Below are 26,070 nucleotides of genomic sequence, written 5' to 3' on the forward strand. Positions count from 1 at the left end.
TTTGGCTATCCTCTGTAGCCAACGCTGGGCGGCGCTCCCCGTGAGGATGCCAGCTCCGTGGGTCGGCGAAAGGTTTACGGTCTCCTCCTTCCTCGGGAGAGCGCCGCGTCAGCGCTGCTTGGTCGTCCCCGCCCGGCATCCTCCCTCTAGCCCGAGTAATCTGCGGCGGAGACCAAACGTAACCGGCTGAAATCGCCTCAAAGACTTATTATTTGGGTTTGGCGAGCGAGAGGGAGCCCGGGCATGCTCTCCATCGTCGCCGGGGGAGCGTTGCAGCGAGCCGCCGCTTCAATTCCCTGCTCCCCTCCCGTGTGGAGAAGAGGCGCCATTATTGTGTACGGCAAACTCGAGCGGCCCGGTCTTTCTTAGGGCGCAGCCATTTCAAGCTCTCCGCCGCCTACCTCTCGGTCTCCCACCAAGGGCGACGCCATTTTGCATTACGGATAGGAAGGCGGCCCACAAGGGGCTGGGGCCTCATCCTCCCCCCCTCCCTTTTTTGTAGGTGTCTTCATAAAATGCCCGCCGAGAGTCCCCCTTTTTTCCCGCTCCGCTCCAAGATGGCGTCGATGCGAGAGAGCGACACTGGCCTGTGGCTTCACAACAAGCTGGGCTCCACCGACGAGCTGTGGGCGCCGCCGAGTATCGCCTCGCTGCTCACCGCCACGGTCATCGACAACATCCGTCTCTGCTTCCACGGCCTCTCCTCGCCCGTCAAGCTCAAGCTGCTGCTGGGGACGCTGCACCTGCCCCGCCGCGCCGTGGATGAGGTGAGGCCGGGAAGGGGAAGGCGCGACGACGCTCCGGAGCCGCCTCGGGGCGCTCCCGCCGCCGCCGCCGCCGCCTCCCAGCGCCATCAGGCCGAGAGGGCTCGCTCCTCCGCCGGCCGCCGAGAGGGGGAGCGGGCGGCAGGACTGGCCGGTGGCTCTGGGGCTGGCGAGCGGCGAGCCGCGTTAGTCAGTGGCGGGAGCAGCCCGGGGGCGCCCGAAAGACGACCCGCTTTTGTTTGCTGGGCCGGCTTTCGCGAGTCGCGGCTCCTCCGAGGAAGGGCCCCGCGACTCGCGACAGCTCGCCCGGGAGGCAGCGTTGCTGGCCTGCCAGGGGCGGCGGACTGGGCTTCGCCTTGGGCCGGGTCGCCCTCCCGTGCGGGAGCCTGGTGGGGTCCGGCCTGTCAGTTGACGGCGCCCCGCGGGGCCTGGTTTGCTTTGCTCGGGTGCCTGAATCCGAGGAGGCGCAGGGCTGCTCCCTGGGCGGGCAGGTGCCCTGCGCGGAGTGAGCCCGAGAGGAAGCGTTCCTGCTGGAGCACGTCAGAACGCAGACCCGGCCAGCGCCCGCGGAAACGGGGCCCTTCGCCTGCCTTCTGCCCTCCTCAGGAGCCCTTCGTTGCGGGCTCGTTGGCCTCTCCCTACGGCAGAAACGTTCAGAAGGAGAGCCGAAACGAACTTCTTGTCTCTACGGATTTTGATCGGTTATTTAGCATGGGCGGCTAAGAGCCAAAGTCAGCAGAAATCAGCATTTGATTTGCAGCAGCACATGCTGTTTATCGGCGTTTCATTAACTGCTAGGAACAACCAATCCGGGAACTGTCAGATTTCAACATGAAGGGCAAAACTTGTTGACTTTTGCAAAATGTTGTTTCAGCTCTACCGGAGACCAAATTTGTCCCCCATCTGCATTTTTTTTACCAGAAACTCAGCATCCAGCAAGGTCTAGGTGGCCAGCTAGCCAATGGTCTGTTGGTGAACCACTGTCTATTTTCTCCTGGTCCAACCATGTGTGTTCAGACTGTCTTGGTCAGCTTCCAAGGGACCTGAATTTCTTGTGTACCTCTTTCTGTTCTCCCTCCCCAACTTCTTTGTCTTGGGGCCCATTGTAGGTCCAGTTTATATGTGAAGCAGAATCAAATTCTAATGCTTTATTTAGATGGCACCAGAGACACCTCACATTTCTGCTGATATTGTGAGTATAGTTGGCCAGGAATAATGTTGATGCTCCTCTGAAGAAGGAGAAATGTTATTGGTGTAGTTAAGTTCCCATTTGAGTGCACTTAAGTTTGCCTAACTCTGGATAGGATTGTGCTTTTAGGATCTGTAGCTGTAAGGGAGAGGCCAAGAGAATGTTGAAGTAGTGTTCCTCCAGGATGGATGAGATGCTTGACCACTAGTAGAGTGAAAACCGTTTCCATGAATGGTGCAAATCTGAATAGTTAATCCAGAAAATTTATGGCAGCCATTGCCACCTCCTCCTACTTAGGGGAGTGCTAGAGGTGAGTGCTACAGGGAGGAGCCACAGCTCAGCAGTAGAGCGTACAGAATCTCCCTGTTTCAATATCCAGCATTTCCCAGAAGAAGGGTTATGGGAAACAGTTCCGCCAGTCAGAGTAGTCAATACTGATCTTGATAGGCCAATGTCAGCTTCATGCGGGGTGAGTGACAACTGACGATCGCGTTGAAAGCTAATATATCTTTGCTTTAATCTATTTCCTCCTGAGTATAGAGTGAAAGTGAGTGCTGCTAGGTTGCTTGTCTTGTTTTGAGCAAGTTACTTCAAGATACAGTCAAGCAGCTTAAGATCAGCAGTGACCATTTTGGCAGCGTATTGCCAAAAGCATGAACCTCTGACTACCTCCCTAGGGAAACAGCTGCATGGGTTCTGGTTGTATTGCCAGATGCCATATTAAGGGTGTGTGGTTTGCCCTCTGTTCCCTTTGACTGAATCCCTTATTTGTGCTCCAGCTTTATAGCTTGCAGACAGAATAAGTAAGCAAAACCATGACTGTAACATGAGTACACCAAGCACACAGATCTTGCAGTGTTGAGTCCCGAAGGCACAGATAGAACTAGACAGAGCTAGCACTTTGACACAGCATTTAGGAAATGGTCTAGCTATATCTCTGAATGGAAAGACATGGAAAGATCTGGGTAGGGCCATCCCACCACCTAAACATTTCAGTGTTTTACAGACACCTGAATAGATTGCCATCTTGTCCCTGCTCTTGATAATTTCTGTGACAACTGAGCATGTCATTGGCTATTAATCAGCCTTGGGCTGTGGTTGGGCTTCTGGCTAGATTTCATTTGTAGCAGCTCCTTCTTTAGCATGCAAGACAGCAGGTAACTGCACCTTGGCTGGAGTTTGCTGCTCACTGTATCTTGTACCTGATTGATTTAATTTTCTTGCTTTTGAAGAACTCCTGAAGATCTTATTCTAGTGTTTTCCTGATTCTTTGTGTATTGTTTCATTCCCTCCTGCTGTTATATACAAGATGACTCAGTTTGACCAGTGTTTTAAAAGAACTTTGAAATGACTTTGCAGAACTTAACTGAAGGACAGTGTTACTGTATTTTGAATTACACCTTAGCAGACCATTTTGACCTCTTTGGCAGATCTTAAGGTTTGCATCAACAGCCCCTCCTGCTCCAGCGGCCCACTTCACTTAGCCCTTAACCCAACAACAGTGTGAAATATCTTCCAACTCTAATGAAGAGGGCAGGAGTTGCCTTAGAAAATCTTGTCTTCCTGCTTTTACCCCTTCATACTCACATCTATAAAGAATGTTTATAATTGGCTAAAGAATTTTTGGGCCAGTAATTTTATGCAGATTTTAATCAATCAGTTTCCATATAAATAAAATAGAACTTCTGATAACTGTGTGTGTGTGTGTGAGAGAGAGAGAGGGGTGGGTGGGGTGGGGAGAATGCCTTTTCAACTAACACTTTTTTACAAGTCTGCGAGCATCCTTTTAAGCAAGGCCTTGTTTTTTTCCAGACATTTTTAGATCAGATTATTGATCCATCCTTTCCCTGTAAGTAGCACATTGCTGAGGGGGGAGGAGGAGAGCGGGTTCCAATGGTGTTTTAAAAGGACAGCATGAGCTCCTGTGCAGCCATGCAGTACAGTATGAGGCAGGCAACTCTTTAAAACATCGTTTCTCACAGCATAACCTCACCCATGCTGAAAGAGATGCAATAAACAGCCTCAGAAACAATCCAGATATCATTATTAAAGAAGCTGATAAAGGAGGAGCAGTTGTCTTTTGGCCTCCTAAATGTAATCAGGTTTGTTCATGATTGCAACTCTCCTACATTACTTTCTACAAACTATTATCCTCAGACCTTGCTCAGGAATACCAAAAAGAACTAAACAGGATTATAAAGGAATTACCTACATACATGCAAGAACAAATATATATGGACATACCACAGAAACCATGACCAGGGACTTTCTATCTTCTGTACAAAATACACAAGTCTGGCAACCTAGGATGTCCTCTTGTCTCTGGCTTAGGCACCATGACTATGGGGTGTCTGGATACATGGACTCTATTCTCAGACCCTATGCCATCAGTGCTCCCAGTTATGTGCACAACACCACAGACTTTCTAAGAAAAATACAATCTGTTAATCTTCTAGATAACACTATTTTGGCCGCCATGGATAACGAATCTCTATATACCAACATCCCCACAAGGATGGACTACAAGCCATTAGGAATATCATCTCTGACAACATCACAGCTGACCTTGCAATTAAGCTGTTCCAGTTAGTCCTTACCCACTACTACTATAGATTTGGTAATGATTTATTCCTTCAAATTAATGGCACAGCTATGGGCACCTGCATGGCACTACAATATGCCAACATTTTCATGGCTGACTTGGAGCAGTGCTTACTCAGCCCCTAAATGTTGACACTCCTCTTGTACTTGAGATTCATTGATGACATTTTTATCATCTGGATACATGGGAAAGAAGAACTAGAGAAATTTTGCCAGGCTTTCAGCAACTTCCACCCCATCATCGACCTCACCAAGAATCAATCCACACAGGAAGCATGTTTTCTACACACCACTGTACAAATATGTGATGGAAGCACAAAAACCACCTTATTCTGCTGATCTCCAGACACTTCTACATGCCTCCAGTAATCATCCTAAACTCAACAAACAATCCATTGTCTACAGCCAAGCTCTATGCTACCGCCACATTTGTTCCAGTCCCTCTGATGGAGATTTTCACCTGAGAGATCTACAACTGAGATCAGTGGAACTATAGACCAACAGAGTCAGAATAATACCAAGGGATAACCTGCTACAAGGTAAACCGGAAAAAACAACAACAGCAGAAGACTGTTATATCTGACAAAGGGAGCTTTGACTCTTGAAAGTTCATATCCTGAAAATCTGATTGGTCTCTAAGAAGCACTCGATGCGTCTCTAAGATGGACTCGAATTTGTTCATTTGTAAAGGTAACCACATGCATTTGGCAGGTTGTGTTGTAGCTCCTTCAAAATACTGTCTTCATATGAGACATATGAGAAAATGAGTAAAGCCTCTGGAATTCCAAATGTCAGTGTGGTGTAGTAGCCAGAGTGTCGTTCTAGGATCTAGGTGACCCAGGTTGGAATCCCCTCTCTGATCCATGGAGTTTTGCTAGGTGGCCTTGAGCCTGTCACACACACTCAGCCTAACCTACCTCAAAGGGTTGTTGTGAGGATAAAATTGAGGAATGACTCAGCTTGTGTTTTTGTGCTCTCCTACTGGTGTATTTCCCAATTTATATACACGGTGTTCCCTTGTTTATTGCCCAGATACACAATGACACAGATCATGTACCTATTTGTCTAGTGAGGACAAGTAGTTTTGTTTTACTTGGTGTTTTGTTACTATTGTCTCATATTTTGTTTATACCCCACCTTTTCTCCCCAATGGGCACCCAAAGTGGCTTACATCAATCTCCTTTCCCCCATTTTACTATCAGGTAAGTTATGCTGAGAGAGTGTGACTGGTCCAAGGTCAGCCAGTGAGCTTCCAAGGCAGAGCAGGGTTTCAAACTTGGATATCCAAGGTCCTAGTCTGGCAATCTAATCACTCCACCACACTTTGAATCTGCATTGAGTGGAGAAAAGCAAATTAAAAGTACGCAAATAAATAAAATCTACGTCACTGAAATGAGTGAACTATTTTATTTAATCTTGCTCTGATTAAGTATTGTGCTGCATGGCTGGTTGAAGGTATATTTCTCTGTCCCTGCTGGTTTTGTGTTTGATGTAAGGACACTGTAAATGACGTCGCAGTGCCTAAAGGCAATTTTTAAAGCTGCAACAGCATAGCTTGGGCAGTCTGCACAGATCTAGCAACTGTAGATACTCCCCTGTCAGGTTCTGCCAGCTAGATCTCAATAACTTCATTGCATGGCATGAGTTAAAGCTTTATTGATAACCTGCTAGTTCAGCAATCCAGTACAGGTTCATTGCCAGGAATGAAGTTCTGCGCCAAGCCTCCAAGTTTACACTGAGTTCTGAGTACAGCCCAGTTCCCACCCCCTTAGCTGCCAGCCTAGCTTAGGTTCCCACTCCCCATCCCCCAATAGCTACAGTGTATGTGTAAAGCAGAAAGCCCCGCAAAGGGGCTAGCAGTGAAGTGGAGAGGATGTTTTAGAAAGTTCAGAAGTTCCAAGGTTATGTATCCATGACAACGGTTCTTCTTCTCAGGCTGAAAACAGATAAGCTCTGCAGAGGAGACAGCCACAGCTCCCCAAAGGGTTCTAATACAATGTGAGCACAATGTCCATTAGAATCCAGTCCTTAGCCTGGGCTCCCCAGGCTCTTACCAAGCAAATCCGGGCTGTCAAGTCTCTGGAATATTGAAGGGATGCCAAGACCCTGACATTCTGCCCCTTCAAAACTCAAGCGCCCCCCCCCCCCTGTTTTTTCAGGTTCTTGTGAAAAGCCTTAACCGATCTCTTTGCATTAACATCAGTAGATTTAATCCGTTCAGCTTGGCTCTTGGCCCCTCCCAATGGTTCTTAATAAATGTTCAGTCTTCTACTTATTTGCTCTTGCTAAAACAGTTCCGAGTGTATCGAGACTACTGATTAACAAATTATCTGTGTATATTATTACCTCCTGTGCACCGTGTGTTAGCAACATCTCCTTTTGTGCTTCCTTGTTTCCCTTACTTATACAGTAAATCAGTAGCCTCAGCTTGGAAAGATCTGTATTTGCAGTGGTTGATGCCAGTCATTCCCTTGGGAGCTGACATTTGGGATGCCGCAAGGCTCTATATTATCTGCCATACTGTTTAATACCTGTGAACGTCACCTTAATGAAATCCTCCAAAGTTTTGGATTAGTCACTGTGTGGATGACACCCAGCTATCTGTTACTCTGAATAAACCTCCAGCTGTAGGTGTCTCTTGACTTGGCCAGGTGTCTGGATGCATTTGTCCAGTGGCTGAAGGATGACAAACTGAACCTGAATCCAAATACGACAGAGGTGGTGCTGGCTGGAAGGGCCATTGCTTTAAATAGGCTTGTTCTTTCTGCTATCGATGGAGTGTCAGTTTAGCTGAAAGACACTGTTAAGAGCCTAGGAGTCTTGCTGGTTTCTGGACTCCTCTTGGACAGTGAATACGCTTTTTTCCAACTACATTTAGTTAGGAAGCTGCCTCTCTATTTTCCAATGCCTGATCTGGCCACGCTGATTGATGATTTGATAACTTTCAGGGTCGATTGCTGTAACATGCCTTACATGGGGCTTGGAGATAATCTGGAAACTGCAGCTGGCACAAAATGCGTTAGGAAACTTCTTCGACTTGGTACTCAAAACTAAATATAGCAGTCAAAGTGGGGGTCGTACAGATATTTGACTGTGGAAGCATTTGTATTCCCAAGTTCTTAAATATAATACAGGTATTAATGCTGTCCAAATGACATTGGCTGTTTCTAACACACACACACCGGCTCATATTCAGCATGTCTTCCATGATAGTCCCCACATGTGTTTTAGCACTGTTACTGTCAACCATGTATTTATGAAAACTTCTTGTTTCTTGTTTGCTGAACATATTAACATAAAACCGTCAGTGCGTTTGAAATGTTATGGAGTAACAAAAGAAAAAGAGTCCCCTGCCAAGAGTTCTTTGTAATCTCTGTTTTGACTAACAGAGGAGACAGTGGTGTCTCCTCTGTTAGTTATGTTATGCATCTGAAAATAGTCTTTAGAAGTTTTTTCCAATTACATGTCTTTAGGCATTGTTTCAGTTAGGTGCTGTACTTTAGTTTAAAGGCTGCACAGAAGAAAGCTTGTTTTGAAGGAGAAATGGGGGGGGGACGACAAGGAAGACTTGGCAGAGCTGAGACAGCAGAAGACCTTTGGTTGTGTTAGGGAAGCATGGCCCTGGAGTGGATCAGCCAGAGTGGATGGCAGAGTGCCCTGGTCCTGTCACCCCCTTTACGCTTGTTTTCCACCCACCTTGATTAACTCTTGGTAAACTGCTGTCACCTCTGGTTATTCTGGGAGTTATTGCCCCAGAGAATTAGGGAGATACAAGCAGTGGACCCACAAGGACTTGCAGGACTTCTCATTTTGCTTTGCATCCCCACTATTTCCTCTTTCCCTTCCCTGAAAGTACTATATTTCTAATTAATATTTTGTTATTAAAACATTTCTTAGTGGCCTTTCCACCATGCAGGAACTCAAAGTGGCTTACAGAATAAATAAAAAAAATAGTCACAGATGAAAAAACCTAAGTTTAAAAATAAAGTTTAGGACTAACAGTAACATAAAACCAAGTTGGTGAAAAACAGTCCTAAATAAAAATGTCTTCAACTGCCCCCTGAAGACTGATAGTGAAGAGGCCAGGCGTGCTTCCCTGGGAATGCTGTTCCCTAATTGGAGTACTGCCACTGAAAAGGCCCTCCCTTGTGTACCAACCAGGTGAGCTTCTTTAGCTGATGAGACAGTCAGGAGGGCCTCTCCCTGTGATCAGGCAGGAACATATAGTCTCTCCTCTATAGTCACTCCCCTTTCCTGCTTTCTTAATCTCCTTTCTACCTACCAGCCTAACTACCTTTACTGCCTCCGTGTTCAGCTTTTCCTCTCTCCTAACAGCCTCTCCCTGAGAAAACTCTTATGTGGTTCCAGCCACTGGGCTGGATGAGACCCAGTTGTGCAGTGGGGAACCTTCAAGGACTTGTGTGTGAGTGTGGGGGGGTATCTCACTTTCCTCTTCATGCTCAATTTCTTCTTTTGTTCCTCCTGATAGCCCTCCTATCCTTACATTTCACTGCCTACTTTTTTAGATTAGGCCGAGTGTATGTGACTGGCCTAAGGTCACCCAATGAACAACATGGCAGAGTGATGATTCAATCCTGGGTCTCCCAGACCCTATTTTGACATCAGTACACCACACTGGCTTTCATGTGATGGTTGCTGCTGAATAGTAGTGAGCAGATGGGCCTGCCAGTGGTTGCTGGTGGACCTGGCCCTAATGAGTCCTCTCTCAAGAGCCAAAGTGGTCTATGAAAGGGCCCTACCCCCCCTCCCGCCACCTTTTACTGAGAGAAACCAAGGCTTGAAGGCTAGCAATATTGTGGTTGCATAGCAACCCTCACAATAGCCAGGGCTATTTCTTAAAGGTTACTGATACTACTACTATTATTGGCGGGGGTGGGGCAGGTTTGAGACCCAACAGAATTATTTTTTATTTCAGATTTTTTTCAGCAAACTTGAAACATTTCTCAGGTTTGTAGAAAGATCTGTCTTGTCTGTTCATGGCCCCAGTCTCTGGATTTCAGTTCCCACAGATGATGCCATGTTGAGAATTAGATATACTGGTTACTGCAGAAGAAACCAGAGGTCTCTTCCCCTTGTTTCCCTCAGCCACTTGCCTGTTTGCATGATAGAACAGCTTCAATAGCATGTGAGTCTGAGATACAGAATACTCCCAGCAGAGTTTTAAAAAGCTTTATTAAAACTCTGAATTCAGAGATAGAAAAATCAAAAGATACAAATAGCTGCTAACAGCTCTCATGAAAAGAAAGTCATCCAAAATGGGAGGCTTATATAAACCTCAGGTCAGGGCAAATAAATGGGGGTTTACTCAAACAACCGTAGCTCAGAGCAGCTGGCTGACTGGAATGCTAATCTCGTTGGGTTGGAATTTAGGGTGCACATGCTCAGCAGAGGGACTGACGAGATTTTGGCCACAAAGCCACACACTTACTTCGATTCAAGGTTGTCAAGTGAGGAAAATCAATAAAAGGTTCCCTGACACACACAAACTGAACTTACTCCATAACATGAGTTACATGCAACTTGGTCCCTCATTGGAACAGGCTGGCCTGGCCCATGTTTCCCCACCATAAGGATCCATTTCTCACTAGCAACAGCTACTCTGTTGACTTATCCCAGGAAAACACACCCTTCCCCAACGAAGAGACGTAATGATTCTCCCAGAAGCCCAGACCATTTGTGTGACCCTGGATGTACAGAGTTGCCTAGTATGCAAGGAGCCAGTTCTCATGTTTGAATTTTATGTAGGAGATTGAGGACAGGAAGAGAAGGATTAGCTTCTCCTTCCAGAATTTCTATTAAAAACATGACCTTGAAGGTGGCTCACATGCCAGAAACGGATGTTTTGAATGTCCGAGCAGGTAATTTTGTCAAGAAAAGCTCATAGAAATCCAGGAAAGTCAACGAAGGATTGAAAATATTATAAGGAATCTGTGGTTTCTGTATGCCCAGTATCCATTACAAGGTGGTGGTGGGTTGCTGAGTTAGAAAGGAAAACATTGTGAGCAGAGACAAAGTGGGATATAGAGGACTTCAGAGGGATAAAACTATGGAAGTGGATAAGGATTTAGGGAGGGATATCACATAATCTGAATATTTGAACAGTAGAGGTGAGCAGACTTAAGTTGTAACAAGTGGTCTGTCGGTCTCTCCTTTGACAGTCAAGGTTGATGACGATGGATGATGTCTGAATGCCACGTTTGGTCAAATCAGCCTCCAAAGGTCTCCCTCATCTGAACTGTCCACTCCCCCTACACAAAGCTCTCCAAGATCCCCATCTGGCCCAAAGCCACTGCTTTCATTAATGTTGTCCTCCCAAGGATGCTTTCAGTATGTGTGGGCCCAGGGCTTTACCGCAGCTAAAGAAAGAGAGCCAGTCTTGTTAGGAACTTAAAATCTTCCTCAGAAATGTGGGCGTTAAGCTTAGGACTTTTCCTGAACTAGTTAATCATTTATCCTCAGAATAATTTATTCCTCTTTATCTCTTGTTACTCTTGCTCCCCTTCCCACTACAGAAATTTAGATTGTATAGTTCTTCTGGACCAGGGACCTGTTTTTTATTTATTTAAACAGTGTGTGGATAGGATACTGATACCACAGTCTAAATAATCATACTCTGCAACTGACCTTTCCAGTCTTCTACTTTATTTGTGAGCCGCCACTGGTTGCCCTGTGAAATTACATCTTTGTACTTTCAAGTTTATCTCTGATGCTAAAGATTTGTGTGCTCCCACCTCAGCCACAATGTATAATATATTGCAAACAATTATCAGTTCCAGTAGTTCTGCACGGATGCCCTCGCTCAGGATTAGCTTGTAGTGCTCTGATTTCCTTCCCCTTTGTAATAATATAGGTTGGAGGTAAGATGTTGCAAGCAGCGCCAGATTATGACCCTGTTCTGCCAGTTCAATGTGTAAATTATAGAAAAATTAAATTTACATTCAATCTGATGGCGACCACTGCTGTTTTGTTTGTTTGTTATACTTGAAGTAGTACCATTTATTCTGAAGCAGATTATCTGAATATTCAAGGTAGTGTGTATTACTAGCTGGAAGTTCCAAAGCAAATGGTTGCCATTCTAAAGCTATATGCTACGTTCTGTCTTGCAGTCAGATTGAGAATATCCCATCACTGTTGTAGTCTTTTACTCAGCTTTTTCGCAATGACATATTTATATGATGCAAACCCTCAAGCGTGTTGGAAGTGAAACCGTTACAGACTAAAGATGTTCCGTAAAGTTTTCAGAAACGAGCTCTCATATGCTTTGAATGTTCTACTCTTGATTTTTTTTCTTCCCCTCTTTTTTGTTAGATGAAAGTTGCACTGAGTGACATTATCCAGCTCGCTACCTTGGATTCAGACCCCTGGGTCTTAATGGTAGCTGATATTTTAAAATCCTTTCCAGATACTGGCTTCCTTAATCTTGATCTGGAAGAACAGAATCCCAATGTTCAGGATATTTTAGGTGAACTGCGAGATAAAGGTAAGCTCCATTTCATGTAAAGTGGTGCCATTCATTTGCTTAGTAAATAATGGGTTAGGGTGTAATCCTGTATTTCCTTAGTTCATTTATAGTCCGCTGTTCTTACTGAGACTTAAGCATTATTGCTAAAAACAGTGTGGGAACAAGAGTATAATACATAATACCAGCAATTATTCTGTAGTAATTGTTGGCAAAATTAGAGCACATTGCACTAAAAACACAGTAGAATATGGACAATAAAGCAGCAGTTACAACCGTGGGGTGAAAGATTGTATTATATCCAATAAGCAGTATAACAAGGCTGGTACAAAATTAGAAAACAATGCAATCAAAACAACATAATACGAATAATGAATACAGTTCCACTGACATTAACAACACCCTTTTTAACTTTATAAAAATACACTTGAATAATTCTGTTTCACGTTCTGCCGAACAGTAAAAGTGTGTAAGACTTCCTGACCTCTTCAGGCAGGCCATTCCACCGACCGGGGGCCACAACAGAGAAGACTTGTGCAGAGGCAGCTGCTGTTCTTGCCCGTTTGCAGGGTGGCACCTGCAGAAGGCTTTGGACCGATGAGGGAAGGTCTCTCAGCAAGACCATATGGGGAGAGCTGGTTCTGCAGATGTGCAGAACCAGTCATAACCAGTACATGGAAACTAACTGATAACTAGTAGAGCAGCTGCAGAATGGATGTAATACACATGCTCTGCCTAGCTTCCAGTAATAAACGAGCTGAGATGTTCTGTACTAGCTGAAGCTGCCAAGCTGTTTTCAGGAGCAGACCCATGTACATTGTGGCTCTGGCTCAGAAAGCGGAGCCTTGGAGCAAGGAGGCGAAGCCAGGTGAGGTTAGAGACAGGTTTTCAGCATGTACACCAGAAGGCATCATCTGGTGGGTCGGGGCAGAGTCAGACTGTTCCTAGCCCCTCAAGTAACGTAATTCTCAGTCATCGTAATAACATCATACTGTTCCATCTGATCAGAAAATAGAATGGCTTACTTGCTCTGGAGACCTTGACATGTAACCCTGGCTTTCTGCAGGCAACATTACTTGTGTTGAAATCAATGTGCATAAAGAGAAGCAGGCATGAGCATATTAGCGCCCCACCTATGTGCTGGTGAACTTGGTGTCTCCGTGCATAGGACCCACCCCTCCAATTGGGATTGCTGGTTTTTTACATTTCCCATGAGTTGACAACTGCAAGGAGGGCTCATCTGCTCTGTTCATGCCCACTCCCCCTCTGTGCACATTGCCTTCAAGGTGTGGTAGTGTCTGCAGAGGACTCTTGAGAGCAGGCGGCCTTGTTCATAAGTGCTACAAAATAGAAATCTTTTTAAACAGTATGTCTACGTTGATGAATGTGACAATATATACATAAGCTGGCATCTTCAGAAACTTTTTCTCGCAGTGGTATGCTGTGCATCATAAAATGAGAATTAGTGTGGCTCAATGAATGGTTGGTTGGTTGGACTTGGATTTGGAAGGCCCAAGCACAAATCCCCACTCAGCTGTGAAGCTTGCTTGGGTGATCTTGGGCTTCTCACATATCGTCAGCCAAATTAACTTCACAAGATTGTTGCTTGACTAAAATGGAGGAGAGGAGGTCCTTTGGGAAAGGGAGGGATGAAAATGTTATAGATCAAATTTCCCAGCTTTTTAAAGTTATCAGTGGCCTAAAGTAAAATTTAGCACAATTATTCTCAAATAGTTTGGGCTTCAGAGATACCTCCTGGGTAACGGGCTTTGAATGGTGCGTTTGAAAGACCATGAAATGCAAGGTAGTCTGTCCTATTTCTAGACAAGATAAGAAGCCAGTGACCTGTCTGCAGCAGCATTTGGTGGTGATAATGCTGTGCTAATTTAACTCTTCAATAGGGGTGAATGCCATTTGCCATCTTAACTGGACTCTGAGGCTGGTCATAATTAATGTTTGACTAAGCTCTGGTTTATTATGAGGCTCGATAAACTGGCGGCTTGACACTGAGATGCTAAACTATTGTTTTTTGCTGGTTTGAGTGTTGTTAGTACTAAATGTAGTTTCTCATGTCAGAATTCAGAAATCCTAATTTATTCAGTAGCCCTGGTCCTCTCGGTTTTCTGCAGACAGAGACAGCTGCAGAGTAGCAGAACAACCCTATCGACGCCACTGTTGTTCAGGTGCTGAAGGTGCTTGCTTAGGACACATTGTCCTTCCGTCTGCCTCCCCACTAGTGACCGATCTGTCTGAATGAAATCCTGCCCTCAAGTCATAGCTGACTTATGGCGACCCCTGGTGGGGTTTTCATGGCAAGAGATTAACAGAGGTGGACGCCATTGCCTGCCTCTGCAACCCTGGTCTTCCTTGGAGGTCTCCCATCCAATTATTTACCAAGGCTGACCCTGCTCAGAAGCCTGCTCCTGAGATCTGATGAGATCAGGCTCTCCTGGGCTATCCGTGTCAGGGCAATTGATTTGTCTGTTTACTGTCTATTTACTCTACGTTTCTATCCCACCCTTCCTCCAAGGAGCTCAGGATGGAATACATGTTTTTCCCTTCCCCGCTTTTTCCCTACAAGAACTCTATGAGATGGGTTTGGATGGAAGAGAGCGTGACTGGCCTGAGGTCACTTAGTAAGCTTCACGGCTGGGTCGGGATTTGAACATGGCTCTCCTAGATTCTGTTAGCGTACAGACTCTCAATGGAGCTGTGCGATCCCATAGTTTCTTGAGAGGAAATTTAAGCAGCAGGCCAAAAGATTAATGACATGCTTTTATTCAGTTGGCCGACATAAGACAATAGTAATTACTCAACACAAAACATTGCTGCAGTAAAAAGCATTCATGTGTTCCAATCAGGAACAGCTGAGAGCCAGAACCTAGTAGTCTAGCAGCACGATTCATTAAGACAGATATTTATATTCTTTCTCAAATTGTTAATGTTTTCTGGTAGCTTATCTTCCATCCTTGACAGACTGGCAGCCAGATCATACAACAGCTAAGCTGTTGCTGCCCTTCTATCCTGCCTTCTTGAAATACACTTTTGTGAGTTGCCAGTTCACCTGGTGTGAGTAGTGACTGTGCCCCACTGAGCATGTGAGAGGCAAATTATTCTCTGCTATATTGATTCTGTTAACATCCCTGTATGATGGATGGGCAAAGGTCCTGCCCTTTCTGTCAGTCACCAGACCTACGAGGTTTGCGTGTATTATATGTAGCAGGTAAGAGCCCAGCAGGGCCCATGGATGGCTGAAAGAGCCAGATGGAAATGGCGAGTGAGAGAGAAAAATCTGTTGCACAGTCGTCTCTTGTCAGATAGGGTCTGAGCTTTCAGAGAGAGAGGTTGAAGGGATCCTGTCTCAGAGCCTCACTAAGCAGACAAAAAAAGATACATTTTCAGATGGGAGTTTGTGCCTCCAGAGGTGGGAAGAAATTTTTTTCCTGGAAACTTGGTATGTCTCGAAGCCTTGTTTTTGGGATAAAGCAGGCTAATGTTAATCAACTCTTAAAACAGGAGACTGTGCTGTCTCAGAGTCTGGGTTTCAGGGGTAGCAGGCTAAGTTACTGGAATGTCTGGAAGGAGTTCACACTTACTCTGTGAGATTCCAAAGATTGGTGAAAGGCCAAAGACCTCAAAAATCAAAGGTTGGCTGATAGCTGCTCTCTGCATTCCTACCTTGTTAACTGAAATGTTACAACTGTGTGAGCCCAGCAAATGTTGTGTGTTATACTTTATGTAGTTTCAAGCCCCTTTACTCAGCAACCTTATTCCATCTAAGAAAGTTAATAAAAGTTACTTCCCCATTCTTTACTTCATGCCTCAGTTGGGAACTACTGCTTTCAGAAGCGACTGAGAGCTCCTCCGTTAGGGGGAGGTTGGGGTAGAGATCACACTGGTCAAATAACACAACGTACTACCTCATTTTAAATGGCATTTAAAATTCTGACCTTTACACAGACATACCTTTTAATTTGTTTTAAATCACTTCCGCCCTTTTTGAAGTCATCTAAGGGAGAAACAGAGCTGCGGAGTGTCTTGGTTCTGCACAGGGCATGCAGAAACGTTCCACGTGTGGCTTGGGCAAAGGACAAGTAGAGCTGCAGGTGCAGCAGTTTCGTAACAACAGCAGTTCAGGAGGATGGGAAACTCCTTCTAAAATACTTTTTTGCAACCCTGCGGTGTTACACATAAGTTGGACTGTACAAGTCAAACATTCTTGTTTAAATGGCAAAGAGCCATAGAAACGGTGCATAAAGTCAGTTTTCGTCATGTCTTAATGTTTTGAAGAAATGTAAAGTTATTTACCCCAATGTTTGAAACCTTTTTCGTATTAGTTGATGTAAGAACTTATTTCCTGCATATTTTAATTTGTATGTAGTGAGCGAATGTGAAACTTCTGCGATGTTGCCATTGGAGTGCCAGTACTTAAATAAAAATGCCTTGACCACATTGGCTGGACCACTAACTCCCCCAGTGAAACATTTCCAGTTGAAAAGAAAACCAAAAAGTGCTACTCTCCGGGCTGAACTCTTGCAGAAGTGTAAGTATTGAGCTTGGTGCGTTTAGAAATATAAAAGTTTATATGCCAATAAAGGCTAACTTCAAGTCAAGTGAGGGGTGGTTCTTAGTACAGTTTTCATTGGTATGTATTTGCATATTTAACATAAATAATAGTCAGTCATGCAGTGAAAAAAGTTGGAGAAGGCTGTTGATGCCTTTGCATCTATCACACACACAATAAAAATTTAAAATTGGGTCAGTAATGCACTTTCCCCCTCCAACTGAGGTCTAGTGGGTCCCTTGGACTAGAGCTGTTCCTACTATAGGTCTGGCTGTAAAAAGAAGGGGGAACTGTGTATGAATTCACTGAATTATTGAACATCGTGGGCTCTGGATAGGTTTAAGCTTTTTCATAGAACTCATCTGTTAAGAGCACTGTTTATGGTTCACTGAGATTTTCTTCTGTTTGAATACTAATCGGGAGTATTTTTCTTCTAGCTACTGAAACTGCTCAGCAGCTCAAGAAAACAGCCGGAGTGCCTTTCCATGCCAAAGGAAGGGGGTTGGTCAAAAAAATAGATACAACAAGTATGCTTTTTTGTTGCTACTTAAGAGACATGATATGTGTAGACACAATTCATTTATTATTTATTTTTTATTTTTTCATTTTACTGAATTTATAATTCATACCTAAAACTGCTATTTTAAAAGATGTGTTTATGAGAACAATGCTGAATTTTTCAGCCCCCAGTGTATGTCTACCACTTACATTGCCTTCAATAATAAACATCCAAGTTTTTAATTTAAAACGTCTGTTTCCAGACATTACAGTTAATATTATAAGCTGTTGCTGTCAAGTCTTCATTGTCCCTCTCCCCGCCTCATGTTAGCGATATTTCTTATCTTTTGTCTAATGGTTTTATCAAGTGAGATTCCCCCCCACCCCCATAACAATCTGTTACCATCTTTATGGTTTTCCCACTGGGTGGTCTACTTTTCTTCACTATGTTCATGCTTAAAGTCTAAAAGAAAAGCAAAATATGCCTGTGGAATGCCCTCCCCCTAGAGGTTTATCTGCTACTTACCCTACTGTCTTTTAAGTACCAGGCCCAAATCTAAGCTTTAAAGGGGGTGATCTTTTTAAGATACTTTGACTGTCTGCTTCTCCCCTGAACTGCCCTGGTTACCCCCAAACATAAGAGAGGCAGGGAATAATGGGGTCAGGGTGCCTCCTGGCAGGTGAAGTCTTTGGAGCATGTGAAGGGAAGAGAGAACAGTAGATCCTTTGCCCACTCCATAGAGGGGAATATTAATTAATTAATTAATTTAGAAAATAACCATCAACCAAAGAAGCTTGGTTGGTGGATACACAGGAAGGGTCCTTTCGGTGGAGAAAAATGTATGGGCAGTTGTTGGTTTTGCCCATTTGCAGGGTGTCACTTACAGAAAGCCCTAATCAGATGAGCAAAGCTGTTGTGGAGGAGCATAAGGGGAGAGGCCGTCCTACAGATACGAGGGACTAAAGCCATGAAGAATTTTGTGTGTAATCATCAGTACCCTAAATCGAGCCTGGTAACTGATGGGCAGCTGTTGGATTGACTGCAGTATGGGAGTAATATGTATGCCCTGCCTAGCTCCTGATAGTAACTGAGCTGTGGCATTCTGCAGTGCATTCAAATGAGCAAAAAGATGCTGGAGGATATGCTCGGGAAGCAACTACCAGTGCAATTCTGAGCAGAATTGCATCCTTCTAAATTTGAAGGGTGTTAACTAAGAGTGTGCTGTGACACTTTTAAGTGCAATGTCTTCTAGAACAAAATTTCTAATAGTGAGGACTGATTCTTCATATAATATGTGTTAAGTTTGTTTTCTTTGCCCTGATTCTTCATGAGCTGCCAAAGTAGCAGTTCTGGATGCTGGCTTTTTTTGCTTTGTAAATAAGTCTGGCCAGGGCTACCAGCCATTTGGGTGTTTTTCAGTAATGGTGATTTCAGTGCAGTGAACAATAATAACAATTGCGTTTATGTGTTTATTTTATTAGCACCGCTCAAAGGAATACCAAAGCAAGCACCATTCAGGAATCCCACCGCCCCAAGCGTGTTTAGCCCTGCTGGAAACAGAACTCCCATTCCTCCTTCAAGAACTCCTGTGTGCAAAGAAAGAGGAGTAAAGGTATGTGAATGTACAAAAGCATATGTTCTCCTTTGCTGGCCGTTAGAATCGGAAGTGTATTTATTGTCTTTGCAGATTTATGTGAACAAATATACTGTATGTTTGGACATATCAGTAGCTCGTGTTACCTGGACAATGTCCAGTGCTGGAAGCTTTGGAGGAAGTGGCCTTGTTTGCATCACAGGAAGACATTTTTCTTTCCTGAGCCTAAGTACAATGAGCAGAGTCTTACACGCCTTATCTATTAAGACTTTCGCTGTTTTATTTTCAAAAAAGAGCAACGTGTAGAAAATAGCCTTTGTTACAGCAGGAAGTGAAAGGGGTTTGAGGTTTCCTCACTCTTTTTCAGAATGAATTGTCCTCCTGATTAAAACTTGCTATAAATTGGCAAAGGTTGAGTGTCCTCTTCATACCCTTGCCTAATCCACTGGAACACAAGCATCTTCCACTACTTTTCCCCGAGGAATCCCCACCGAAGTGTGCTTGGGGGAAGGCCATGTTGTAGAGAAATGTAAACACTGTCAGCTCTTCACTCGGAAAGCAAGAGCAGATAGAGCTTCCTGCTTAAAGGCAATGCTATGGGAAAAAGCCATGTCCAGTGCCAGTAGCCCAGCAGCAAAGATATCTACCCCGGCAGAGCACTCAGTGCGATCTGCTTCCAAGCTGGCACCAGATCCGATAGCAATTTCGGAACAAATATCTACTGGACCCGTGTTGGACCCAAAGGCTTGCTTGTCCCTGAAGTTGGACCCAGAGACTTTATCGGTCACGGGAGATTGCGGCATTGGGATGATCAGTGGCAAGTGTCATACCTCTGGAGGCTATCCTCCCCCTCAGAGCTGGACACAAGGCTTTGAGATCACCGGCACTGGCTGGAACAGAGGAAGCCACTTCAGATCCGCCGCTAAAGAAACATACGGATAAATCCAAGCATGTGGAAAAGGAGAAGCATCGGCGCAAGCCTCAGAACTGCACTGAGTCACCAATTCCGGCATCCTCTTCCGACTTAGGAGTGCAAGTACCATCTGCAGTCATACCCTGCAGAAGGTTGAGCTTGAGGTCTGTAGTGTCTGATAATAACATAAGATTTATATGTAGTAACATTCAATTTATATACCGCCCTTCAGGACACCTTAATGCCCACTCAGAGCGGTTTACAAAGTATGTTGTTATTATCCCCACAACAAAACACCCTGTCAGGTGGGTGGGGCTGAGAGAGCTCCAGAGAGCCGTGACTAGCCCAAGGTCACCCAGCTGGCTTCAAGTGCAGGAGTGAGGAATCAAACCCGGCTCTCCAGATTAGAGTCCCGCGCTCTTAACCACTACACCAAACTGGCTTTGAGACCAGGGTGGAAAAGAGGCACCGCGGAGAAGTGCACTCTCCCGCTGAACAAGCTTGTCAGGTTACCAGCGCCCTCTGTGGTACCCACCGTGTCCACCAGCTGTTTATCCCCACGAATGGGATCGGTACCAGCTTTATCAGTACATGCCCTTGGTTTCGGAACGCTCAGCTCCAACCAAGTCAGCTCATCTCTCAGACCCAGACTGGTATTCTGGGATGCATGCTTTCATTTCGGATCCAAGGTCAGACTCTGAGTCAGAACCGGAGCCTGTTGCATCTGTTGTATTTTTCGGGTGGGTCTGAATACTGCTTGAAGGTTATGCTTTTTCATAAGCTTTCCCATCTGATCAGTAATTCCTTTGATATATGGCAAAAACACTCCAATCACCATCCCCGACAGAAAAGAGGCATAATGAAAACATTAGTGAATCGTGCAAGACGGATATGTGAGCCGCACTTTCTCAATGAGGAAATTAATCATCTAAACCATGCACTTCAGGCAAATGGCTACTCCAGAAATGAAATCCGAAGAGCAATCAAACCCAGGATGAATCAAACAACCAAGGAAAAACAGTCTCCTACAGGAAAAGTGTTTTTGCCATATATCAAAGGAATTACTGATCAGATGGGAAAGCTTATGAAAAAGCATAACCTTCAAGCAGTATTCAGACCCACCCGAAAAATACAACAGATGCTACGATCAGCAAAAGACAGTAGAGACCCCCTCACCTCTGCAGGAGTATACCGTATACCCTGCAGCTGTGGACAAGTTTACATCGGGACCACAAAGCGTAGCATCCAGACAAGAATAAAAGAACATGAAAGACACTGCAGACTTGGACAACCGGAAAAATCAGCAGTGGCTGAACATAGCCTAACTCAAACAGGGCACAGTATCTTATTCCAGGACACCAAAATACTGGACAACACTTCCAACTACTTTGTCAGACTGCACAGGGAAGCCATTGAAATTCACAAGCATAAGCAAAACTTCAACAGGAAAGAAGAAACCTTAAGAATGAACAGAGCATGGTTTCCAGTTCTGAAAAACACCAGGCTAACAAAACACTCTACACCCGACAATAGCCCTGCAGAGAAGATTAGCACATCAAGCACCAATCCATATGCAAAAGAACCTCCCGCCATTAGCATTCCACACTCTGGGAAACTCTTACAGGATGACTCAGCTCAACCCCACCCCTCCTGAGTAGATATAAATGACCTGCCAATATCTTTTCCACACTGTGACACTGAGAGATCTCTGTCTTTTGGTGCTACACCTCTGAAGATGCCAGCCACAGCTGCTGGCGAAACGGCAGGAACTACAATGCCAAGACCACGGCAATACAGCCCGGAAAACCCACAACAACCATCGTTCTCCGGCCGTGAAAGCCTTCGATAATACATCAAATTTAATTTTGTCTACATGTAAATCTCTGGGTCTGGTGATAAATCGGAAGAAGTCAGATTTGGTACACAGTCGCACCATAAGATTTATTGGGGCAATTCTCAACTCTGTAGTGAAAAAGCATACCTACCCATGGACAGACTGAACAGGATAGTTATGTTAGCACAACACAGTCTGCACAATCCATCCAGGTCCTATTGGGTCTGATAGCATCAATTACAGCTGTGCTTCCATTTGCACACTTGAGAATGAGAACCGTACAACTTTGGTTCATCGGATGCTTCCAGCCAGGGGTCCAATCCTCTCAAGTTAAATTTTCAATATCTAGATTGGTTTTACGCTCCTTAAAGTGGTGGTCAGATCACGATAACTTATCTAAAGCCTTCAGTGTACCTAGTCATGAAGTTACCCTCACTACAGATGCCTCCCTGGAGGGATGGGGAGGTCATTGTGGGGAGGTGTCAGTTGGTGGAGTATGATCTAACACAGAAAAAGAGAATCACATTAATTTGTTTGAATTGAGATCAGTTTACTACAAACTTAACTCTCTCGCAGATAGACTTTCAAACAAAACGGTCCAAATCCTGTCGGACAACACGACAACATTGTTTTAATAAACAAGCAAGGCGGAACAGCGTCAGGGAACTTTGCGAAGAGGCTGTTCGCCTATGGGACTGGGCTATCACCTGTGGCGTTACACTTTCGGCACTGCACATTGCAGGGGTCCTCAACACTAAAGCAGACCGTCTCAGCAGGATGGGAAAGTTACACCACAAATGGGTTTTAGAGGACAAATATGCTCATCAAATCTTCCTACAGTGCGGTTTCCCACAGGTGGATCTATTCGCCACAAGACTCAATGCAAAGGCCCCCAGTTTTTGTTCCTGGGGAGGGAAGGACAAACATTTCCTGGGCGATGCATTTCAAATTCAGTGGATGGGAACTATTTTATGCTTTTCCTCCCATTCCATTGATCCACAAGGCGATTTGCAAAATACAAGCAAAACGGACCAGTTGCATACTTACAGCCCCCTTCTGGCTACAACAGCACTGGTTCCATACAATCAAACATCTGGCCAAGGGTCACTTTGTCCACCTGCCACTAGCACCGGACTTGCTTATTTACAGGTGCATATGACACCATGACCTGAACAGGTTACACCTGATGGAGTGGTTCCTAGGACAGTAGGCCTACAATTCTCGGGAAAAGTAGCAAACGTCTAGCTCAATGCTCGCAGACCAGAAAATCTCATGGAGCTAAATAGAATAGGTTTGTGGCATGGGCAGAAGTTAAGGGGAGTTTCCCAGATGCCTGCTCATTGTCTCAAACTTTAGACTATTTAATTTCTCTGCAAACAGCAGAGCTTGTCTTCCTCATCCATAAAGGTTCGCTTAGTCGCAGTTTCATCATTCTATAGAGGTATGGATGGAAAGACAGCCTTATCACTTGTCAAAGCTGTTCCTGAAAGGTTTATACAACCTGCAATTGACCACAATGGTCCTTGTCTCTAGTTAGCTAAACTAATGCAGAAACCCTTCGAATCAATGGCCTGTTGTCCCTCTTGTTGTCAAAGATGGCTTTTTTGCTACCTGTCACTTAGGCTAGAAGGATTAGTGAAATTAGAGCACTTTGTATAGAAGCCTCCTTATTACAAATTTACCCAGACAAAGTAGTGATGCACACCAGTTTGCAGTTGTTGCCTAAGGTGATCTCAAAGTTCCATGTGTCACAGAATTTATCCCTCCCAGTGTTCTTCCCGAACCCTGCAACCCCCCAAGAACGTACACTGCACACATTAGATGTAAGAAGGACCATTTTATTTTATAAAGACAGAACCCATCCCTTTTGAAAGGACTGTACCTTTTTTATCTGCCATTTGGGCCCAAACAAGGGGAAGGCAGCAGCATCGCAAACAATATCAAGGTGGGTGGTGTCAGCTATTAGATTATGTTATAAGACAGCCGGGATCCCGTGCCCCTTTGCACTTTGAGCCCACTCAGCGAGAGCCCAAGCAGTGTCAGCTGCTTTTGTGAAAGGAGTTCCTCCTGCAGACATTTGCTGAGCAGCTACATGGTCAACAGGCGAGACCTTTATGAAACATTATGCGATGGATGTCAAGTCCAGGAGGGAGTCAGCAGTGGGACAAGCAGTTTTGTAGTCTCTCTTCACATGAGAGCATCACTCCACCACCTGGTGAGTAGCTTATTATTCTTCCAGTGTGGGACTGCACTAAGACTGTAGATTAAAACGGGGTTGCGCTTACCTGTAACTGTTGTTCATCTAGGTCTTCGTGCAGGCACACATTCCCTCCCCCCCTGCCCCGCTGTGGGTTCTCTGAAGTAATTACAAAGGAGTGACAGCGGCACAGGAGAACTGGGGAAGGAGGGGGTGACCTGCCATAATTATGTGACCATCTTTGGTGGGAAAAACCAACTTGGAGTGGTCTACGGGGGAGGCCGCCCCCCCTTAAGAGCCTATGAGCTAAAGAAATCCTGTTCCGAATGGTTGGCTTGCGCAAATGCAGTTCCCGGTGTGTGCCTGCACGAAGACCTAGATGAACAACAGATACAGGTTAAGGGCAACCTGTTTTACTTACTTGAATTCTTGAAAATATATTAAGGAATTTGTATCTTCAGCATGTACTAATGTGAGGTTGACAATGAATACCAGGCGGAGATTCACGATTATTGGACACTATTGGAGATAATTATTATATCTGTTTATGGTCTGCCATGTTTGTAATGTTCTTTAAGTCTGTTTTCTGGAAGATGTATTTCTTGGGTACTGTAAACATGATAATGTGGACATATTGAATTACTAAATTACTATTGAATTACATTAATTACTAAAATTAACATTTTCAGTTTATCAAATATGCAGACCTTGTGGATTCTTTATATGTATTCTGTCTAAGGCTAGTGTTTATAGATACAGTGTTCGGCTTTCCTAACAGTAATTGAGATGAGGAGATGGGCTAAGTATAAGCCCCACTGAGCAGTGATGTCTGTACTGATGTTATGCTATCAAGTTTTCTAACTTATTGGAGTAAGCAAATTTTGGCTAAGAAGGAGCCTGGCTAATGTCAAGTGTGATTGTTGTCAGTATTAATGAGATGTTGAATTGGTTAAGCACCAGGTGAAATTCCCTCTGGGGAGGAGAGGCAGCGTACATATTTGTAGTCAATTCTTGATTTCTTAACCAGAATAGGTAGATCCTCAACAATGTGAAAAGGATATTAGGGGCCCTTGCAGTTGTCTGCATGGGCTTGTTGTAAATAGTTTTCAAAATTACCAAATTCTGCTTCATTGATTTTTTCATTGTGTTCCTCTCTCTCCCACCCTGGCCGTGGGATTTTCATTTGCTCCTCTATAAACTTCTTTCTGTTTTATATCTTGAGTTATTCATTTTAAGCAACCTGTTTCTTTTCCAACTCTCTTTTATTCAGAGAACTGTTAAATGTAAGTCTAAGAGTTTCTTTGGTCATTGTATTGAAATCATTTCAGTAATGTCAAAGGATCAACTCCAAAACTTACAACTGCAGTTTAACTCATTAAACAATTACCATGTTAAATTCATTTTTAAAAATCTGTTACTTCTAGCTCTTTTGTTGGATTCCCTCCCCATTTTGCGTTACACTTCCAAAACGGGTGCCCATGTGCCTTATCAATGCTGGGGAGCGAAGGTGGGTGGGTCTCTAGACCTGCCACTGGTGCTGTGTGATGAATTCCTGCAGGGATCTGGCTGGTTCAGAATGTGCAGGAATGGGAAGAGACAGATTCGTGTGGAATATATGCCTATGTTCTTCTTCCACATCTGGCCAGGGTGGTGACTGGATGCAGGCAAAGTGATTGAATCAGAAACCCAGCATGTGGTAATGGTTTGTAGGCTTGTAGTCTTACAGGGGAGAAGGAAAGTCGCTCTCCATTTTCAGGATAATCTATAAAAGAGATTGGCAGCTCTCGCCCAGTGGTACTTGGGTACATTGTGAGTCGGGAAACCTTCCTAGGGATCCCTCATTTTTTGCCCTAGAGAAAGCACGGACGTAGTGAATTGTGTAGGTGACACACAAATGGCCTGGTCTTTTTCTCTTAACATTTCTAATTTTGCGTGCTTTATTTTGAACCCCAGGAATGGAATTTCTTTTGTGGGTTTGGGGAACATATGCAATAGCAAAAAGTGCTGAGGGAGAAGAAGAAGGATTTCACTGGATAGGGCCAGAGAAATTGCCATTCTGGGGGCAGAATTTCCACCACACTAACTATTGCATACTTCAGTTTCTTTGTTTATAAAAATTGCATTTTCCCAGTGAAAGTTACCATTTTAGGGGAAAAATACACATATTAATAAGCTAGGAGCTACACCGTGGAGGTAATCCATAATGTTACTCGTATCTTTTTTTTGGTTTCTAATTTTGTTTCTTTGGTGTAGTGTAGTGTTTTTGTGTGTGTTGGGGGGGCAGCCTTGGATTTGTACTTTTCAAACTGAAGGAGGCTCATAAGAGTAATCCGTGCAGTGAATTCTGTATATTTACAGTTTCTACCTATAAAAGAGCTGGATATGGTTGGAGCTGGCCGGGAAGCAAAAAGAAGAAGAAAGACCGTAGGTAGGTT

General features: G+C 44.4%; 1 protein-coding gene across 1 annotated transcript in view; it reads left to right on the top strand.

Moving 5' to 3' along the window:
• The first annotated feature begins 292 nt into the window (after positions 1–292).
• The window catches only part of NELFA (negative elongation factor complex member A), a 37,165-nt gene continuing 11,387 nt past the window's right edge, over positions 293–26,070 (top strand). The window contains exons 1-6 of the mRNA XM_054982396.1: positions 293–767; positions 11,884–12,055; positions 16,416–16,577; positions 17,036–17,125; positions 18,579–18,709; positions 25,994–26,063. Of these exons, the coding sequence (XP_054838371.1) occupies positions 516–767; positions 11,884–12,055; positions 16,416–16,577; positions 17,036–17,125; positions 18,579–18,709; positions 25,994–26,063 (877 nt within the window). The 5' untranslated portion in view covers positions 293–515. The remainder of the gene's footprint in view (positions 768–11,883; positions 12,056–16,415; positions 16,578–17,035; positions 17,126–18,578; positions 18,710–25,993; positions 26,064–26,070) is intronic.

This window comes from Eublepharis macularius, chromosome 6, assembly GCF_028583425.1.
Source record: "Eublepharis macularius isolate TG4126 chromosome 6, MPM_Emac_v1.0, whole genome shotgun sequence".
In the NCBI taxonomy this organism is placed as follows: Eukaryota; Metazoa; Chordata; class Lepidosauria; order Squamata; family Eublepharidae; genus Eublepharis; species Eublepharis macularius.